General features: G+C 41.9%; 1 protein-coding gene across 3 annotated transcripts in view; it reads right to left on the bottom strand.

Annotated features, from left to right (window-relative positions):
- FGF12 (fibroblast growth factor 12) overlaps window positions 1-17,491 on the bottom strand; it is a 620,602-nt gene that overhangs the window by 285,450 nt on the left and 317,661 nt on the right. Inside the window, exon 1 of one of the 3 annotated variants that reach the window (XM_027538344.1) lies at window positions 5,627-6,489. The exons of the other annotated variants lie outside the window; for them this stretch is intronic. Within the exon in view, the coding sequence (XP_027394145.1) occupies window positions 5,627-5,825 (199 nt within the window). The 5' untranslated portion in view covers window positions 5,826-6,489. Of the gene's footprint in view, window positions 1-5,626; window positions 6,490-17,491 lie in introns of those variants that run through there. 3 annotated transcript variants of the gene reach the window in all.

Raw genomic sequence — 17,491 nt, 5'->3', positions numbered from 1 at the left:
TTCACCAGCCTCCCCGCTTTACTCCTCCTCCTCACAAGAGATGTTCCCGGGGGCTCTAGATATACCCAGAGCAAAGCAAAATGACACTCCATATTTCCTTGAACTCTTTATCTGATTCCCCCCAACTGGAGTGTCCCAGCTTTGAATCTCACTGAATTCTTCAGATTCTGCCTCCTTAGCTCAAGGTGGTGAGAGATAAAGACAGAGGATGTGCAGGGTGGGCGCTGGTGGTCCTGGAGCAGTTTAGCCACTCCCTAACTCCATGAACCTGAACAAGTCTGTCTACTACTTTGAAGCTTAATTTTATTTCAAAGACGGTATCATGCCAGTAGACTGCTATGAAGAATTAAAGGGGCAGAAGTTGTGAAGAAATTCTGTAAATCCTGAAGTTATATCGTCAAGGAAAGTATTACTATATATGGTTAACTTATAGATATTTTGCATTCTAAGGCTCCTCCCTCTCACGGATGCTTAGAAAGTGACCTTGGAATCAGAGCCCTTTAGAGGAGCTTCATTTCTCTTTGGATAACAAGTAAAGTCATGTAGCTTGATAGTAGGCCATGAGATAGAATTCAAAATGTCATATGTTAACTTGGTTTCCTATGTCTAGTCAGGCTATTTATGAGAGTTCTCACAAAATCTATAATAATTCAGATGGAAGTCATAGTGAATACACATTATGACAAAGTACTCAAAAAAAGAGATGAGAAAAAAGTAATCACTATTAACAAATTTCCCAAACTAAATCAACACAGTAATATCTATGCAAAAATATGCTCTCAACAAGAATAAAAGCTATGTCATTTTTTACTAGTAAGTCCAGTACTTTCCTTAAACTATACTTGTAAGAGACAAAGCTTTAGTTTCTAAACGTCTTCCAAAATATTCCTATTGCTTCCTCAAATACAGACTGCCTCATTTCCTGCAAGTTGTTTTTCTAACTCTGTTCAATATCAACTTCATTAAAACTTTAAAGACTTAATCCTGAGTTATGGCTTGATGAGATCTCTGTGGGATGAAAGAAATCAAGAGATCACAGTAGCTACTATTTTTAAATGTTCTTACAATGGAAACATAATGTTGATGAGAATGCACTGCTGTAGAGAAAAGAAGATTAAAACACACACATACACAAAATATCATTTTAAACCCTAGGGTGGGTTTCTAATAAGGAAAGCTTGTTTGTTTTCAAACAAGCATCAAGCCAAATATCATTTAATTAGACTGATTTTGTAGTTCAGACATGAGTCATACTTTTAAAGGAGAAAATACAATAAAACTACTTGCTATAAATGTAAAGTATCACTGGTCATGTGAATGTATTCTTGATCTATACATTGCCAGAATGATTTCAATTTATAAAAATGTAATTTATATTCTTTAAGTCACATGATTAAGCATTTCCCCCTTTTTTGTCAGTTTTCTTCTTAAAGTTTTTATTTTGTGATATTTCCTTCGTCAGTGTCAAAGGATATGTTTGATAGTAAAATACTGAATGAGTATGCTATTAAATAGTATACATCCACCAAAACAAGTTGGAAAAATACTAAAATATTTTGAGTAACCATAATTTTTATATCAGAAAAAAGGACTCAGAAACAAGTAGAAACAAGAACTAAGAAAAATAAGACAAAAAAATCAACAAAAAATCAACAAAATTTAGTAAAATTATAATCACTTCTTTGATTTATTTTATCCAGTCTCTATAAACATACTACATCATTCTTTAAAACAAAAGTAATATAAAATCCAAAACTTAAGCTATGAAAGCTATCTAATGTTTTTCAGGTGAGGAATTTTATTGATTACTGATTTTTTTTTAATGCCCCAGTTTAAATGAAAGAATTAAATTATAGAAAAACACTGATAAATATAATAAAAACACTGATTAAAATACAGATTTAAGCTTATCTAATTACTCTGTGCTTTACAGACTTTCCTTTGAAAACTCAAAGAGTGATACTAATGACCTCCAAGGTTCCTGGCCACTCCGACATTTAAAGATTCTATAAACACTTATCCCTTCCTGACGGGGAATGCTATCTATTACAGGCAGCAAGTCCTGAGTGAAAAACATAAATAATTCTAGAGTTAATCATTTGTTCAGGTGTTTCTATTCAAGAGTAAAACAAATGCCAGGATTGAGTAAGCCATGTAATTCACATGGCAAATTAAGTGGTATCAACATTTAAGCAAATATTCGAGCAGCTCATACAGGTATTTCACATACAAATAATACCTCAAGTAATAAGGACTGTAAGAATGTTCTTTTCTTATGTTCTAAAGGCTTTTCTATGGTTCACTGACCTAAGCCAATGTGCCAGTGTTCAAGGTCTCCAATATTTCACTTCCAAAGACCCACAGTCCACACAGTGCTATGGGACTAACTATTCCTGCCCTATCTGTATGTCTTCACTGTGGGATTTACCTCTATATGCACAGTGCTGTAGGATGGTCATTTTAGAACCCCAATTGCTTGACTTAGCTTATGTCTCCTTCTGCCAGTTATCTCCTCTATAAGACCACATTATTGTTCTAATCACAAAATAATAATAACAATCCTTAATGGTAAAAATAAATAATGTATAAAATTATTCACATTCTTTGACAGAGGACACGCAGTACATCACACTACTTTTTTTGTGTTGTGTTGTAAAATACACAGGCAAGAAAAATCAACTGCATCGAGTTCTAGCCCCAATCTTACCACAATCAAAGCTGTGCAATCTTGTATAAACCACCAACTTGTTCTGGCTCAAGGGTTTCTTACCTAAGGCAGCATTTTGCTACACAGTCCCAGGGTAAGCCACCACTGTGCTCCAGGGATGGCATTCACAATGCATCTGAGGCACCCTATGGTCCTGGAACTCTGTGATGGGAGAGATGGCCCTGCCAATTCTCATGTTTTCGTAATGCAATATCATGATTTTAAAATCTGAGACTTTTACCGTGTAATTTCAGTATTCCCTCTGCATTTATGAGGTTTCAACATCATATGTACTGGAACTTGGTGAGCTAATACAAGGATTCTCTCGGTGTGTTAGCCCTGAAATCAGAAATACAACTGTGGCCTTTCCCATCCAATACCTGATTTAGTTCACTGTCTCAGGCTCTCTCCCCTGGCAAGCCTGGCCCATGAAACTTGTGTCTCAGTGACAGAAATTCAGAGTGGAAATTATCATGATGAGTTATTCCATTTCACCACTTTACCATTTGTGACTCAGTTTGTATTTCACAGGAAATGGCTGAGAAGGCCATTTAGTGAGTTTAAAGGATAAATCAAATATTAAGTGAACATAACATCAAAGAGCTTATAAAACAGATTTGCTCAAATAGTTTTTTCTTTTGGTGTTTAGCAACTTCCTCCCAATCCAGCTAAAGAATTCTCTCTGGAGAAGTGAGATGTGGAAGGTGCTGTCTCTCTATTAATAGGCTCATCTCAAGCTATGTGAATCATGGTCACTGACAGCAAATCAACAGATTAGTTATTTGGCTTTGTTAGTAATGGTAACAGATACTATCATCTTCCCCAAAAGTTTTGTTGCACCCTATGCTCCCATTCTTCTAAGCCAAGCTTCATAACAAACTCAACTCCACAGTGGACAAATACATGCATGTTGCCCTTGCACTCAGCATCTCTTAACAGGTCCTGTCATCTCTTTGTCAGATTATTACTGTGACACTTAAGCTAAAAGAATCCACCAGTCATGATCCTCTTTGCCAAAATGTACACTAAGTAGATGAAAAAGAGGAAAAGATTAAATGAACAATGAAAAAACAATAAACTCAGCAATTTCCTCAAAGTCTCTATTTTCTAATGAGATGCCAAGGAAAAGGCCACAGGAAGCAGTTTCCTTATGTAAAATTAAGCCATGCAAATCACTGGTCTCCAAGTCAACTTCACCAAAGATCAGGTGAGTTTATATTACCCATTCACAAAAACAATCCACCTAACATTTAGATTACCCTTGTTCGTTAGTAAGAAGGCTGACTAGAGTCTATCCACAAAAACTAGAGTGCAAGAACATAGTTCAGAGACTAAGATATCAAAGTCACATGGAATTAAGAGCCTTGAAGTTCTTTGTAGACCACATAAGCCCCGATAGAAGATGGCCCCCAAATGATCCTTGCACAACAATATGAAGAATTTCATTTTCCCCTAATATGAGTTATTTACTGTGCAGAGATAACTCTAGTATTTTGCACATATCTTCCCTTTATACAATAACAGGCCATACTAACTGGATATAAAATAACAGATTTTAGTAGCTTCTGCCTTAAGATCGTAATTATTTTTGTTTACTCCTGAAATTTACTATTTCATCAACGTCAAGGGATAAGAAAAAGAGCCCACTATGGAATGAATAATGTCATGAAAACTCAACGGAAAAATGAGATGGAACAGCTTCTTTACAAGTCTTAATCACAAATTTCTAAACTAATTCTGAGCCCCACTTGTCCAGACTTTTCAAGTGTTTTCTTTACCCAATGACCCCAGCCCATATGCTTCATTCCTGAAACCCAGGAGATCACAATCAGAATTGCAAAGATGAGAACCTAAACTAGTCAACTGGTCACCAAGCAAGCTTTCCTTCTAGACTGTATTTGTTTTCAATTGTCCACAGCAAGGGTTAATCATCTGCAGATTGCAAATGACCCTGTGGGCCACACCCAAGGAAGCACAGACCTTGGCAATTCTGCTTTCTTTCTCTCAAGATAGCCTGGCTTAAATTGGGGATAATCACTCTGAAATTTTGAGGTATCCAATTTCCCTTTGTAAACAGATATACAGCAAAGGCTAACCATTTGAGTTTAAAGCCAAAGAAAAGAATCAGCTTCAGAAAGGCCAGGCTAAGATCTCTGATAAGTCTAAAGTTTCCTTTACACTTACTGAGACCAAACTGCAGATACTATGTTGTTCCGTGAATGTCCCAAAAGTGTGAGTGTGCAAAGATGGGAGTAACAAGACAGAAAAGTTAATGAGAAGAGCCATTTGGAACAAGGAGAGAAGCAGTTGGAAGAGAATAAGAAAAGGAGGTCTGGGTGAAAAGAAGTGAAAGGGCATGGGTGAAAACGGGGAAGTGAGAAATCGATCAGAAACGTAAGGAAGATTCCACATCATGTGTTGCCAAAGAAAGAGTTAGAAAAAGACAATAAATTTAAGTTCATCTTGTGCCTACTGTCTATTATGTGTTAAGATTGCACTGTGTTATGAGAGATATAGGAAGGAAGGTTTATTTACATTTAGGTTCTCAGGAGGTAGATTAAACACTGGATGGATGGATGGACAGATGAAGGGATGTATGAGAAACAGAGATGGAGAATGAGGTGGCCACTGCCCTCAAGGACTCTACAGGATCTATGGGACAAAGAGCATGTAAACATGTAACTCTCATCCCAATCAAACCGTGGTTTCATCGAGGTATTAAGTGTTTTCCTGAATATGGGACAAGAAGCTATTAGCTAACAGAAGGTGACTGAAATCTAACTGAAAATTGTGGGAGAACGAGGGGCCAGAATGGAAGAGGAGGATCCTGGTTCTCTTCCATGAATGCCCCTAGATGCTTTGCCGAAGGGGAGGGGGGTGTTAGCCACTAGGGAGCCCACCGTCAGGGCTTCTACTGACCTGGTCTCCTCCTCACTGGCCTCTTGCGGCCGCTGCAGAAGCGCACTTTGCTGAATACCCCGAGGACGTGCCTCTCGCACAGGGAGCGCCCGTCTTTGCTGGGGCTGGAACGGCGCTTGGAGGCCGACACCCGGTCGCTGTTGGACTCCCTCGCCTGTCGCTTCTGCCGGATCAAGGAGCTGGCTATCGCTGCAGCCATAGCTGCTCAGCGCGGGCCCCAGGCCCCGGGCTCCACTGCGCCCTCGGGATCACGCTCCGCCGGGGCGAGGGCAGGACCTCGGCGGCCTGGAGGGACAGGGCAGGCGCGAGGAGGCAGTGCTAATATTTGAGAAGGCTGCAGTACCAAAAACCCGGCGCCCACAAGGTTAGTCAAGAGTCTGGGCAGTGGCGACAAAATGTGTGAAAATCCAGATGTAAACTTCCCAAACCTCTGGCGGCGGGGGCGGGGCGGTCCCAGGCCTTCCTGTTAACTAGACTCTTGCATCCCAAACTTGCACCCCCAGGCGATCCGCGTCCAGGGGGGCAGTGGGGACTTTGGTCACACTGCGTTCGGAGTACCAAGTGGAAAAGGAAGAAGGATGTCCAAAACAACAAGCCGTGCCCCTGTCGGAGAGGCGCAAGCGTTGCAAGGTGTCCAAAGTATATCTACACACACATACATAGAAAACCCGTTTACAAAGCAAGAGTCTGGACCGTGGCGGGTAGCGTGCCCCCGGTAGAAAATGCTAAAAAGTGAATAAAACGTTCCTTTAGAAAACAAGCCACCAACCGCAAGAGAGGAGAGGAAGGCAGCAATTTAACTCCCTGCGGCCCGCAGTTCTGGAGATTAGGAGGTCCGTCCCGGCTGGGTGAGGTCTACCGAATGCATCGCCCCGGCTGCGGTTCTCCGGGGGCCCGCCGCCCGAGTTCTGGAATTCCGAGAGGCGCGAAGTGGGAGCGGTTAGCTGGAGTCGGGGTAGGGGCGCCTGGCGGGGCAGATGTTTCCAGCTGCGGCGAGCGCGACTCCCCGCCAGCAGCGCTGCAAAGAGAGCGGGAGGCGAGGGAGGAGGAGGGCAAGAGGGAAGGGGAGGGAAGGAAAGGAGGAGGGAGGGAGGGAGATCCTCCAGGGCCAGGCACCCTCCGGGAGAAACCCGCGAGAGGCGAGCGCCGCGGAGACGCGGGGTCCCAAAGAGCGGGCGCTCTTTCTCTTTCCGCTTTTTTTCTGGCACAAGATGGGCACAGTTGGTGATTATTTAGGGAATCCTAAATCTGGAATGACTCAGTAGTTTAAATAAGCCCCCTCAAAAGGCAGCGATGCCGAAGGTGTCCTCTCCAGCTCGGCGCCCACACGCCTTTAACTGGAGCTCCCCGCCATGGTCCGCCCGGGGCCGCCGCACCGAGCTGCTCTCCGCACAGGCTCAGAGACAGCGAGGGAAGGAGGGGGCGCCCTGGCGGGCTCGGGATCAGGTCATCGCCGCGCTGCCCCGGCCCCCCAGGCTCGCGCGGCTCGGCAGCCGACAGCTCACAGGCAGCAGATCAGATGGGGATTATCCGCTGGACGCGAGGCCGATCACTCCGTCCCGCGCGGCCCATCCCGGCCGAGGAAGGAAGTGACCAGCGCGCTGCGAACACCCGCGCGGCAGCTCGGGTGGGGCGGGGGCTGGCTGCGGGCGACTTCGGCTCCAGGAGGCTGCGGCTCCGCTTCGGAGCTGCCCACCATGGTCTGGCGCCCGAGGCGAAAGCGGGGCCCCTGGGCCGCCGGGCTTGGGGGCGTCGGGAGGCGGCCGAGCGCACCACCGGGGCCCTGGGGGCCGGACGCAGACTCTGGGGCCGGGGCCAGGAAGCAGGTGCGGTTTGCCGTCTACTCGCCCAACTCGCTGCGCGGGTGGCCGCTCAGAGCCGCGGGCTAGCGGGGTGCCCCCGCCGCCGCCTCCCTGGGCCCCAGAGGGGGCGCTCCGGGCGGAGTCCCATTCGGGAGCTGAGGCTCGGGGCACGCCGAGCCGCACCGGCTCCTGGGCGCCGCCGCCGCCTAGCCGGTTCGCTCGGCTGGAGCGCTAGCTCCGCAGGAAACTCCAGGCAGGGACGACCGCCACCGAGACGGAGGGTGGGACGAAGGGCGGGCGGCTGCCAAAGCACCTTTGGCACTGCTCGCCCACCCGCCGCGAGCTCGGGAGCGCCCAGGTGGGGCCAGGCTCCCGGAGCGCAGGGAAGCGCAGCGCGCTCGGAGCCTCCTCCCCTCCCTCGCGCCCTCGGCTCCCAGACTCTTCCCCCTCCCTCCCGTCACCCCTCTCCCCCTTCTCCGTCTTCTGTCTCTCCCCTTTTCTCCTCTCTACGCAATCCTACGTGATTGAGGTTTGGATGAGAAATTCTCAGAGGCAGAGCGAAACAACTGCAGCTCGGATCGGCTCAGTCCCATCCCTCCCCGGAGAGAAAACACCACCGACCGGTTAGAGGACCCCGGTGCACAAAGAGAGGTTAGGGTTGGGGGAATTGAGAAAAAGCGGTCTGTAGTCTCTCCAATAAGCTGGAGCACAAAGAATTCTGTTTTCTCTAGTGTCTAGGGACACTAGAGAAAGTAACGATGGCCCCTTGGGCCCACCTTCAGCTCATTTTGGAAAAGGAAAAAGTGTTTCCACATTCCAGGAACCCAGATCTGGGTTCGATCCTCCGGAAAGCTGCAAAACAGACTCAATCCCTAAAATGAGGGACCAGGTGAGCACTCTGCAGAGAGGGGAGGATGCAGGTGGAGAGGATGACTGTGGGCAAGGGCAGTCAGTAGCCAGCTCTGGAGGGCAATCAGATCTCCAGGAGTGCTTGTGGTGACCGCTGGACACTACTGAAAACTCAGCAGAGGAGAAAATGTCACCTAAGCTAAAATGCAGCATGAAAAATTTTGGAAACATAAAGGAGTAGCCATGCTAAGGTGTGGAAGCGGCTGTTGTGATACTAAGTATCCTTCTTCAACCAGTCTTCAAATATCCTTAGTCCCTCCCCTTTACAGACATTCCCATAAGCCACCAGGGTCGTGCCAAAAGATTTAATGGGTGATTTCCAAGCAGAAACAGGTGTATGCTGGAAATACCCTAATAGTAGGCAAGGGACATGAATGTCAAGGAAACTACTGAGAATGGATGTGGGTCCTGTAGAGGGCCCAGGAATCCTCCAGGTTCCTAGCAGAATGGGAACTGAGGCCTATGAGGTTGTTTAGCACAAGCACTGTTAAACAGCCCCATTGCATCTGGGGGCCAGGACATTTCATGCTGCCGCTGGGTACAGCAAAGGCAGATGGGTTTACCGGGCAGACATCTGGAGGAGGATTAAATAGGCAAGGCGCCATGAGAGCGGGGAATCCCAACTGTCAATGGGGAGCACACATCCCCTGCAGCAGTTCAGGGTGCCTGCATAAAGGGAGTGAACTTGGGATTCTGACAATATATAACAGACAGGGGAGATACACACACACACACTCAACCCTCTTCTCCAAAAGTGAAGCCAGCCAAATACATTTTCAAAAGTACATCGGAATGTGGTAAGGGAAATTACTGAAAATCAGTTGGTAACACTGTCAATTAGGGAAATGTTCACATCTCACAGATAAAATTATGTATTTTCCTTCCTTGGCTGCCACAAGACTTGTCTCATTCTTGAGGAAGGCAGGCACACGCAGTGCTGGCTCTGGGGGCTCCTTTCCTCTTGCAGTTCAACACTCAAAAAGAAAAAGGTCAGCTAAGGTGAGCAATCCAGAGAAATGGGCAAGAGAGGAGTATAGAGTGAGGCCTTGAAGAAATCACTGCTAAACTCTGAGTCTTTTTCTTATCCTCAAAATGGGGACAATCAGTCCCATCTACCTCCCAGAACTGAATATGTATGTGCAAGCATTCTGAAAAGTGGAAAATGCCAAATGAGTAAAAGAGATGATGACAGTGTTTATTTTTTTAAGAGAAAGCATGATATTTTTCTGAGATGCTTTTTTTAAATGTAGATTCCTGATGGTTTCTCAGAATGTGAATATCTATGAGTAGAGCCCAGGAATTTTAAGTTTTTAACAAGTTCTTCAGGTGTCAGAGTTTGAGAGATATATAGATATACAGAGATACATTGTTCAATAATACAAAATCCTAGAAGAGAGAAATAAACTCAGACTCTCAAAAATTAATACACTTCACCAGAACTGCAGTCCTATGCCCACCAAAAAAGGCCTGGAAAGGGAATGTGTGTTCTCTAATCTTTGAGTGTTTTGATTTTTTTTTTCCTGTGGGTTTATGACATACAAAGATGTTTCGATGCAGAAGGTAACCAGTGTAGCAGCACACGGTAGAAGAGGGTGATGAGAGAAGAGAAGAAAAAACAGATAACACTCGCTGTTTGAAGTTTTCCCTGTCTTGGCAGCATCGTTAGGCATTTATAGAACAAAATGAAAACAATAAATGCTAGCTTCCTGAAAGTGACACTCTATGTCTTTAGATCTTTACTAAAAGAATGTGGTGTTTTTGATTCAATTAAACAACAGAGACTTTACTTTTTCCCTTGTACTACTGCAGCTATTGTCAGGGTACATTTTAGCCGTTGAGCACTTTAAGTTATCATCAGCATCATTTTCTTCATTTCTCCAATGAGAAGAAATTAATATAGGAAAATCTGAGAAGTTACATAGGACCTATGTACAAGGCTCTTAAGATCAGAAGCAATACCCTAGTTAATCTTTTTTATATTCCGAAATTTATTAATTTCCTACCTGGGCCACTAAGTCTCATAAGTTTTCCTTCATGGTTAATAAGACATTTCTGCTATCTTTGCATTTGGGTCGGAGGGGGGCGGCGGTCAGGAGGAAATTAAATCAACCCACTGATGATTTAATTAAATCAATCAGGTCATTTTGAAGGGCAATATCTCAGGGATAACAATACTTTGATTTTTATGCTTTTTTAAAACAACTTGAGAATTTCCATTTACAGCTCTGAAAACATCATAGGTGGAAGCAGCTGAATTACTTGGAGAAAGTTGCCAGATACACATTGAAAGGATAATTATATTTCTGACCTACCTTCAAACAAATAAAACATAGTCTTAATCATCTCTATATTTTAAAATCATCTCCGTATTTTAAAGGAAAACAACAACAACGACAACAACAAAACAGAATGTTGAATAGTCTTTCCCAAAGGCCAAGTCTTTCAACTCCTAAATCAAACTATTAGGACCACAGCATTCATTCACTTGAAAGCTTGAACTGGGCACACGTTGCATCCAAGGCCTGTTTCGTTACCAAGAGGAACTCTCTATTCTCTCTATACATCTCTCTATTCTCCCTGCCCTCACAAGCTTATAGTCCATGCCATCATGATCTTATTTGGCTCCTGTCTTAATCACCTACTTGCTGTATGCTACTGCACAAGCTATTCAATCTCCAAACCACATCTGCAAAATATATCAATGATAATGACACAAGTAGTTCCTTATCTAACTGGGCTGCTGCAGGCTCAAAGAAGATGAGATAATAATGTAAAGTCTTAGAATGAGCATGCCATCATTAAAATATCCATTTAAAGCAAAGCCCTGCTATAAAAATCCAGACTTGCCAAAACAGGAAAACATACCTTGTGATTCAAACATATCATCATTCGCTCGTGGACATAATGTATTTAACAAAGGCTGGAAATCCACTTGAAATGAATGATTAACTTTGACATTATAATGGCAAATAAAATTTTCATTAGTGGAATATTGTCAATGTCCTTGTCTATTGGAAACACAAAGGAGTCTAGCTCTGCTCATATATCATCCTGATCTGAGATCAGGCCCCTGACTCAAAGCTTGGTGAATATGAGCTCACCAGCCTCTGACACTGCACGCTTGACAGGTAGAAGATCTTTTCTCCATGAATGCTATCCCACACAATGGCTGTACTTCGACTTCCTTTTTGATGCCAGATTGTCAGTTAAAATAGGCTGGTTACAGCAGCACAAATGATTTCTTTCTAATAATTTGTGATTTCCTTTATGGTGCCTTATTCAACAGTTTAACAATTACTACATGTGATATGTTTGTCTGATTTTAGTCATCTCTCAAAATAAGAAAGACTTAATTCTTCTTCATGACACAGATTAAAGTTAGTATCCTTATTGCCCAAGTAAAGAAATTATCAATGTTTTAAAGAATGTCTGTTTTAATAAGAAATATAAGCTATAACTTGGAGAAAGCAATGGCACCCCACTCTAGTACTCTTGCCTGGAAAATCCCGTGGAAGGAGGAGCCTGGAAGGCTGCAGTCCATGGGGTCGCTGAGGGTTGGATACAACTGAGCAACTTCACTTTCACTTTTCACTTTCATGCGTTGGAGAAGGACATGGCAACCCACTCCAGTGTTCTTGCCTGGAGAATCCCAGGGATGGGGAAGCCTGGTGGGCTGCCGTCCATGGGGTTGCACAGAGTTGGACACGACTGAAGTGACTTAGCAGCAGCATAAGCTATAACTATGGTGAGCCAGGGCTAAACTCCCTGCAGAGTTCTAAGTGGCTTGCAATTATTGATACATTGAATCCTCCCTATAAGGTATGTTCTGTCATTATTCTCATTTTATAAATGAAGAAACTGACACACAGAGAGGTTAAGTTGCTTAGTCAGCCACCCAGTTAAGAACTGGCAGAATTCAAATTTAACTAATTTAATTATTTCCAGAGCTCCTTTTTTACCCTCTGTGTTACACTGTATGTCAACAGAAGCATGATGCCATAAATAACCATGTAATTCAATTAATAAAATAAGAATATAATCATCATTTGCACTGATAGTCTTTTTACTGTTTAGAAATCATCTTCCCATGTATTATCTTATTAAGGCTTTCAACAATCTTGGAAGGAAAATTAAGGAGATACTAAGAACCCAATTTACAAATGAGACTCTAATTTAAAGTGATGTAATCTCCCCAGGCCCCACAACAGATGAGTGAAGATACATGAGTTTAATCTAGGCCTTCTGACTTCAGTGTTTCTCATGGCCCAACTGAGCTCACATAAAAAAATTGCACTGGTGACTCAGTCGGTAAAAAATCCACCTGCAATGTAGGAGACTGCTTGCAGTGCAGGAGACCCTGGTTCGATCCTTGGGTCGGTAAGATCCCCTGAAGGCAATGGCAACCCACTCCAGTATTCTTGCCTGGGAAATCCCATGGACAGAGGAACCTGGGGTGCCTCAGTCCATGGGGTCACAAAAGAGTCAGACAGCCCTAAGTGACTGAACCTGCACAAAGAAGAAAAGATGAGAATGTGATATGTCCTTTCCTTCTCTGACTTCAGTCCTCCCTGAGCAGGATTTCACACCATGTGAATGACCTTGAAGAGATCATTCTGTGTGGGAAAGGAGTGCGGGCCTTAAGTGTCCCAAATCTTCTCCCTCCACAGCTTTTACCTCTCTCTGTGCGTGGGAGCTAAGGTGGTTGTCTTCTCACTCCTGGCATAGGAGGGTATCTTTGGTTCTGAGACTGTGGCCTCCAAACACTCACCTCCTTAGTTCAGTAATTTAAGTTGAGCTTCATGAGAAAACTACAGAAAAACTAAATCAAAACAGAAATTAGAGAAATTTATAAGTTATAAATTTATAAAGTTACACTTCTTCCCTTCTCATTCCTAAAAAAAAAAAAATGTACATTGGTTTGGCTTGAAACACATATCTGGCCCTTGGCTATTTTCCTTCCTAGCTGGATTGAGGATCTTTAAAAACTGCCCCCAATTGATTCTCCATCATTTTTGCCCTTTCCTGATTTCCAGTGCCGCTGCTTCAGTGATACCCCTTCCTTCTAGATGAGGAATGTGGCTTCAAGATCCTCATAAGAATGTAAAACCCATAATGACAAGGTTTGTCTTTTGTATTTATTTTCTATCTCCAGTTCCTAAAATAGTATATAGCACACACTCAATAAATACTTTAATGAATTAACTAATGAATTTATCCACCCATCCACCAATCTTTTTAAGTCAAAATGAAATATTTATTCTTATACAAAGAAACAAACTCAGCTAACTCAAGGGTAGCTTCCACATTTCCAACTTGATCGTTTTGCTTTATAAATACTCTTTAAAATCTGTCTAAATCCCATCCATTTATTAAAATTGGATATCCTTAGAGGCCACATGGTATCCAGATTTCTGCACTGACCAACTTCCACCCCCTATATTTAGGTGTATAGTTTCAGCTCTTATCTTTCTCTCTCTCTTTTCTCTCAATCCCACCACCCCCTCTCATACACACACATTCAGAGAAGAAAAGGGATATAACAATAATGAAAAGAGAGCACAGAATCGATAAAATGTCAAATTTTAAAGGCTCAGAATATGATCAAAATGACCTTAAAATGGTTTGATAATCCTAAAATTCATGCTGTCACCCATCTGTACTTAGCTGCTTTCTCCATGGACCTAGTTGCTCCATTTCTAAATTTAGATTCCAAATTTTCAGGGAATGGATCTTGTTGAAATAGCAGTCTCTTCCAGCATCCAGCACATGACTGACAGTCAAATTATATTATTAATATTGTCATAAATTCATATTTTGTCCCATGTGCATGTAGCACTGGGCTCTGTGAAAATAACCATTAGCGAAAGACTCCATTGGTCCTATTTGATATTTAATAAGATTTTATTGGATATATATTTGATATTTAATAAGACTGAATTGGAAATAACTGAAATATCCAAACTGGCTAGAGAAAATTTTCAGGGGATCAAATGGAAGTTTCGACAAGGTGACCAGTAAGGTCATTTGTAGTCCAAACTGTTTAGAATTCTCCAAAATTAAAATGTAAATTAGAGGGCTTCCCTCGTGGCTCAGTGATAAAGAACCCATCAATGCAAAAGACACAGTTTCAATCCCTGGTCTGGGAGTATCCCATATGCCGCAGAGCAGCTAAACCTGTATGTCACAACTACTGAGCCTGTGCTCTTAGAGCCCAGGAAATGAAACTACTAAGCCTTCGTACAGCAACTACTGAAAACCCTGCGCCCTAGAGCCTGTGCTCCACAACAAGAGAAGCCAGCACAATAAGAAGCACGCACACTGTCACTGGAGAGCAGCCCCAACACACTGCAACTAGACAAGAGTCCACACAGCAATGAAGATCCAGCACGGCCAAAAAGTAAATAATCAAAAATGCTTAAAGAAATGTAAATTAGAAAGAATAGGTGATTTACAATAATATTTCCTTGCATAAAGTTACTTTGTCTGAGCCTAACTTTGTTTGCCAGTAAAATGACTTAGATTAATTAAAGTAATATGTTGAAAAGATAGCATTGGTTTCTGAAACAAGGAACTGTATGAATGAATGAATGGGTAGATGTGTAGATGGATGGATAGATGAAAAGCAGCATCATTCATCTACAAACCTCTAAATTCACATTGTTAGGCTAAACAAAATAGCTCAAAATAAAAATATCTGGCAAGCTTCCTTGTGGAATACTGTGGAGACAAGAAAATGTTAGAGAATTCCACAGTAGTAAATAAAAGCACTTAATAAACTTCTAAGTCATTCACTTACCAATTATTTTCACATAAAATTATATTCTCCTGTGATTAATTTTGCCCACTAATTCACCATATGCAACATGAAATCAAGAGGATATTGGTGTAGATGGCTGTTTGTTTACGCAATCAAAGCCAAGATGCATAGATGAATAGATAGATAGATATAGTTGTAAACATGCATTTTAGTGGTCAGATATCCAGAAAAGAATAAGATGACTGTATAAGCATATTTATTTAAATGGCATTTGAAGCAAGAAAGAACAATGATATTTTTGTAATGTTTTGGATAGAATATACTTTTTAAATATACAGTATTAGCTAGAAGGGATTTGATGAGGTCATCAATCCATTCTAGACAATATATACATATTGTAATCACTAGAGACCACCGAAAAGAAATTTATTTAAAAAGTAAGCTAGAAAATTGTCTCCAGTTAGTTGAATATGCTAAGAATACAGCAACGGAGAAAAGATCCATTCTATTCTCTTCATTTAAGGAAATAGCCATAGCTAGCTTTTAAAAGATAAGTAACCAGAAGCATTTATTATTTTCTGAGGGAAAAAGCTAGGGAAAGAATGTTGACTTTATGTTAAAAGTAGAAACAGAATTGAGGAGAATCATGATTTACATTTTTTTGTACCCGTGAGGATCTAGTAAATTACTTTGACAATAGTAGACACTCTGTAAATGTATGTTGATTTAATTTGACTTGAAAGTATTAAATGTTCAGAATGAGTGAGAACAGTCTTGACTTTTACCTTAGGCATATTTTTATTAATAAAAATAATAGTGGTATCATCTTTAATCTCTGATAGCATCAGGTAAGTAGTGGCTATGAAAAAAAAAAAAGACACAAATATCTGATAAATATAAAGGAAAACATTTGGCCTTAATCTAGTAGTGTGTTTCCTCTTATTCTCTTTATGAACCTAGCACAGATGTCAGGCTACATTTTCTGATGGTGCTACAATGACAAAATCCTAGTGTAAACCCACAACATTCTTGAAAGGAGAAAGGTTATTCCCTTAAGTGAGTTGCAAAGTCATAGTTTCAGGCATCACATAAGAAAGAGATGTGGGATTGGGAACTCAAAGAAGAGGTATACCTTTCTTTTTATCTACATTTTGAGTAATCCATCTGCACTTAAAAGTTTTTCTGTCAACTGAAGAAAATGTTCTCTACCAAAGAGGATGAGGCTAGAAACTATATAGGAAAACACTCTCATAGAGACTTCTAATATAGTAGTCTGCAGCTATAAACTCCAGAGAATGAACCATATCAAGTTATCTAGATGTTAGTTGTAAATTATCTCAGTGATGTAATCTCTTTCATTACACACTGGCCTTCAGTATAGCTTTATATTAACCCAAATTTTTATATCAGTCCAGGAACCATTGGGTTATATAATTTCAGGCTTTTTTAGTTCAAATCACATAAAAACATCAACTTAAAACTCTACATTCAAAGTATGTGTTAGAAGTATTTGATTAAAAACTCTCATCAAAGTGGGTTTAGAGGGAACATATCTCAATATTAGAAAGGCCATTTAAGACAAATCTACTTATATGCAGAGGACATCATGAGAAATGCTGGGCTGGATGAAGCACAAGCTGGAATCAAGATTGCAGGAAGAAATATCAAAAACCTCAGATATGCAGATGACACCATCTTTATGGCAGAGAGTGAAGAACTAAAGAGCCTCTTGATGAAAGTGAAAGAGGAGAGTGAAAAACTTGACTTAAAGCTCAACATTCAGAAAACTAAGATCATGGCATCTGGTCCCATCACTTCATGGCAAATAATAGATGGGGAAACAATGGAAATAGTGGCAGAGTTTATTTTGGGGGCCTCCAAAATCACTGCAGGTGGTGATTGCAGCCATGAAATTAAAAGACACTTACTCCTTGGAAGGAAAGTTATGACCAATCTACACAGCATATTAAAAAGCAGAGACATTACTTTGCCAGCAAAGGTCCATCTAGTCAAGGCTATGGTTTTTCCAGTAGTCATGTATGGATGTGAGAAAGCTGAGTGCTGAAGAATTGATGCTTTTGAACTGTGGTGTTGGAGAAGACTCTTGAGAGTCCCTTGGATTGCAAGGAGATCCAACATGTCCATCCTAAAGGAAATCAGTCCTGAATATTCATTGGAAGGACTGATGCTGAAGCTGAAACTCCAATACTTTGGCCACCTGATGTGAAGAGCTGACTCATTTAAAAAGACTCTGATGCTGGGAAAGACTGAAGGCAGGAGAAGAAGGGGATGAGATGGATGAGATGGTTGGATGGCATCACCAACTTAATGCACATGAGTTTGAGTAAACTCCGGGAGTTGGCGATGGACAGGGAGGCCTGGCGTGCTGCAGTCCAT

Source organism: Bos indicus x Bos taurus, chromosome 1 (genome assembly GCF_003369695.1).
Source record: "Bos indicus x Bos taurus breed Angus x Brahman F1 hybrid chromosome 1, Bos_hybrid_MaternalHap_v2.0, whole genome shotgun sequence".
Lineage (NCBI taxonomy): Eukaryota > Metazoa > Chordata > Mammalia > Artiodactyla > Bovidae > Bos > Bos indicus x Bos taurus.
The sequence above is the reverse complement of the archived record's forward strand: the minus strand, read 5'-3'. Positions and strand labels throughout refer to the sequence as shown.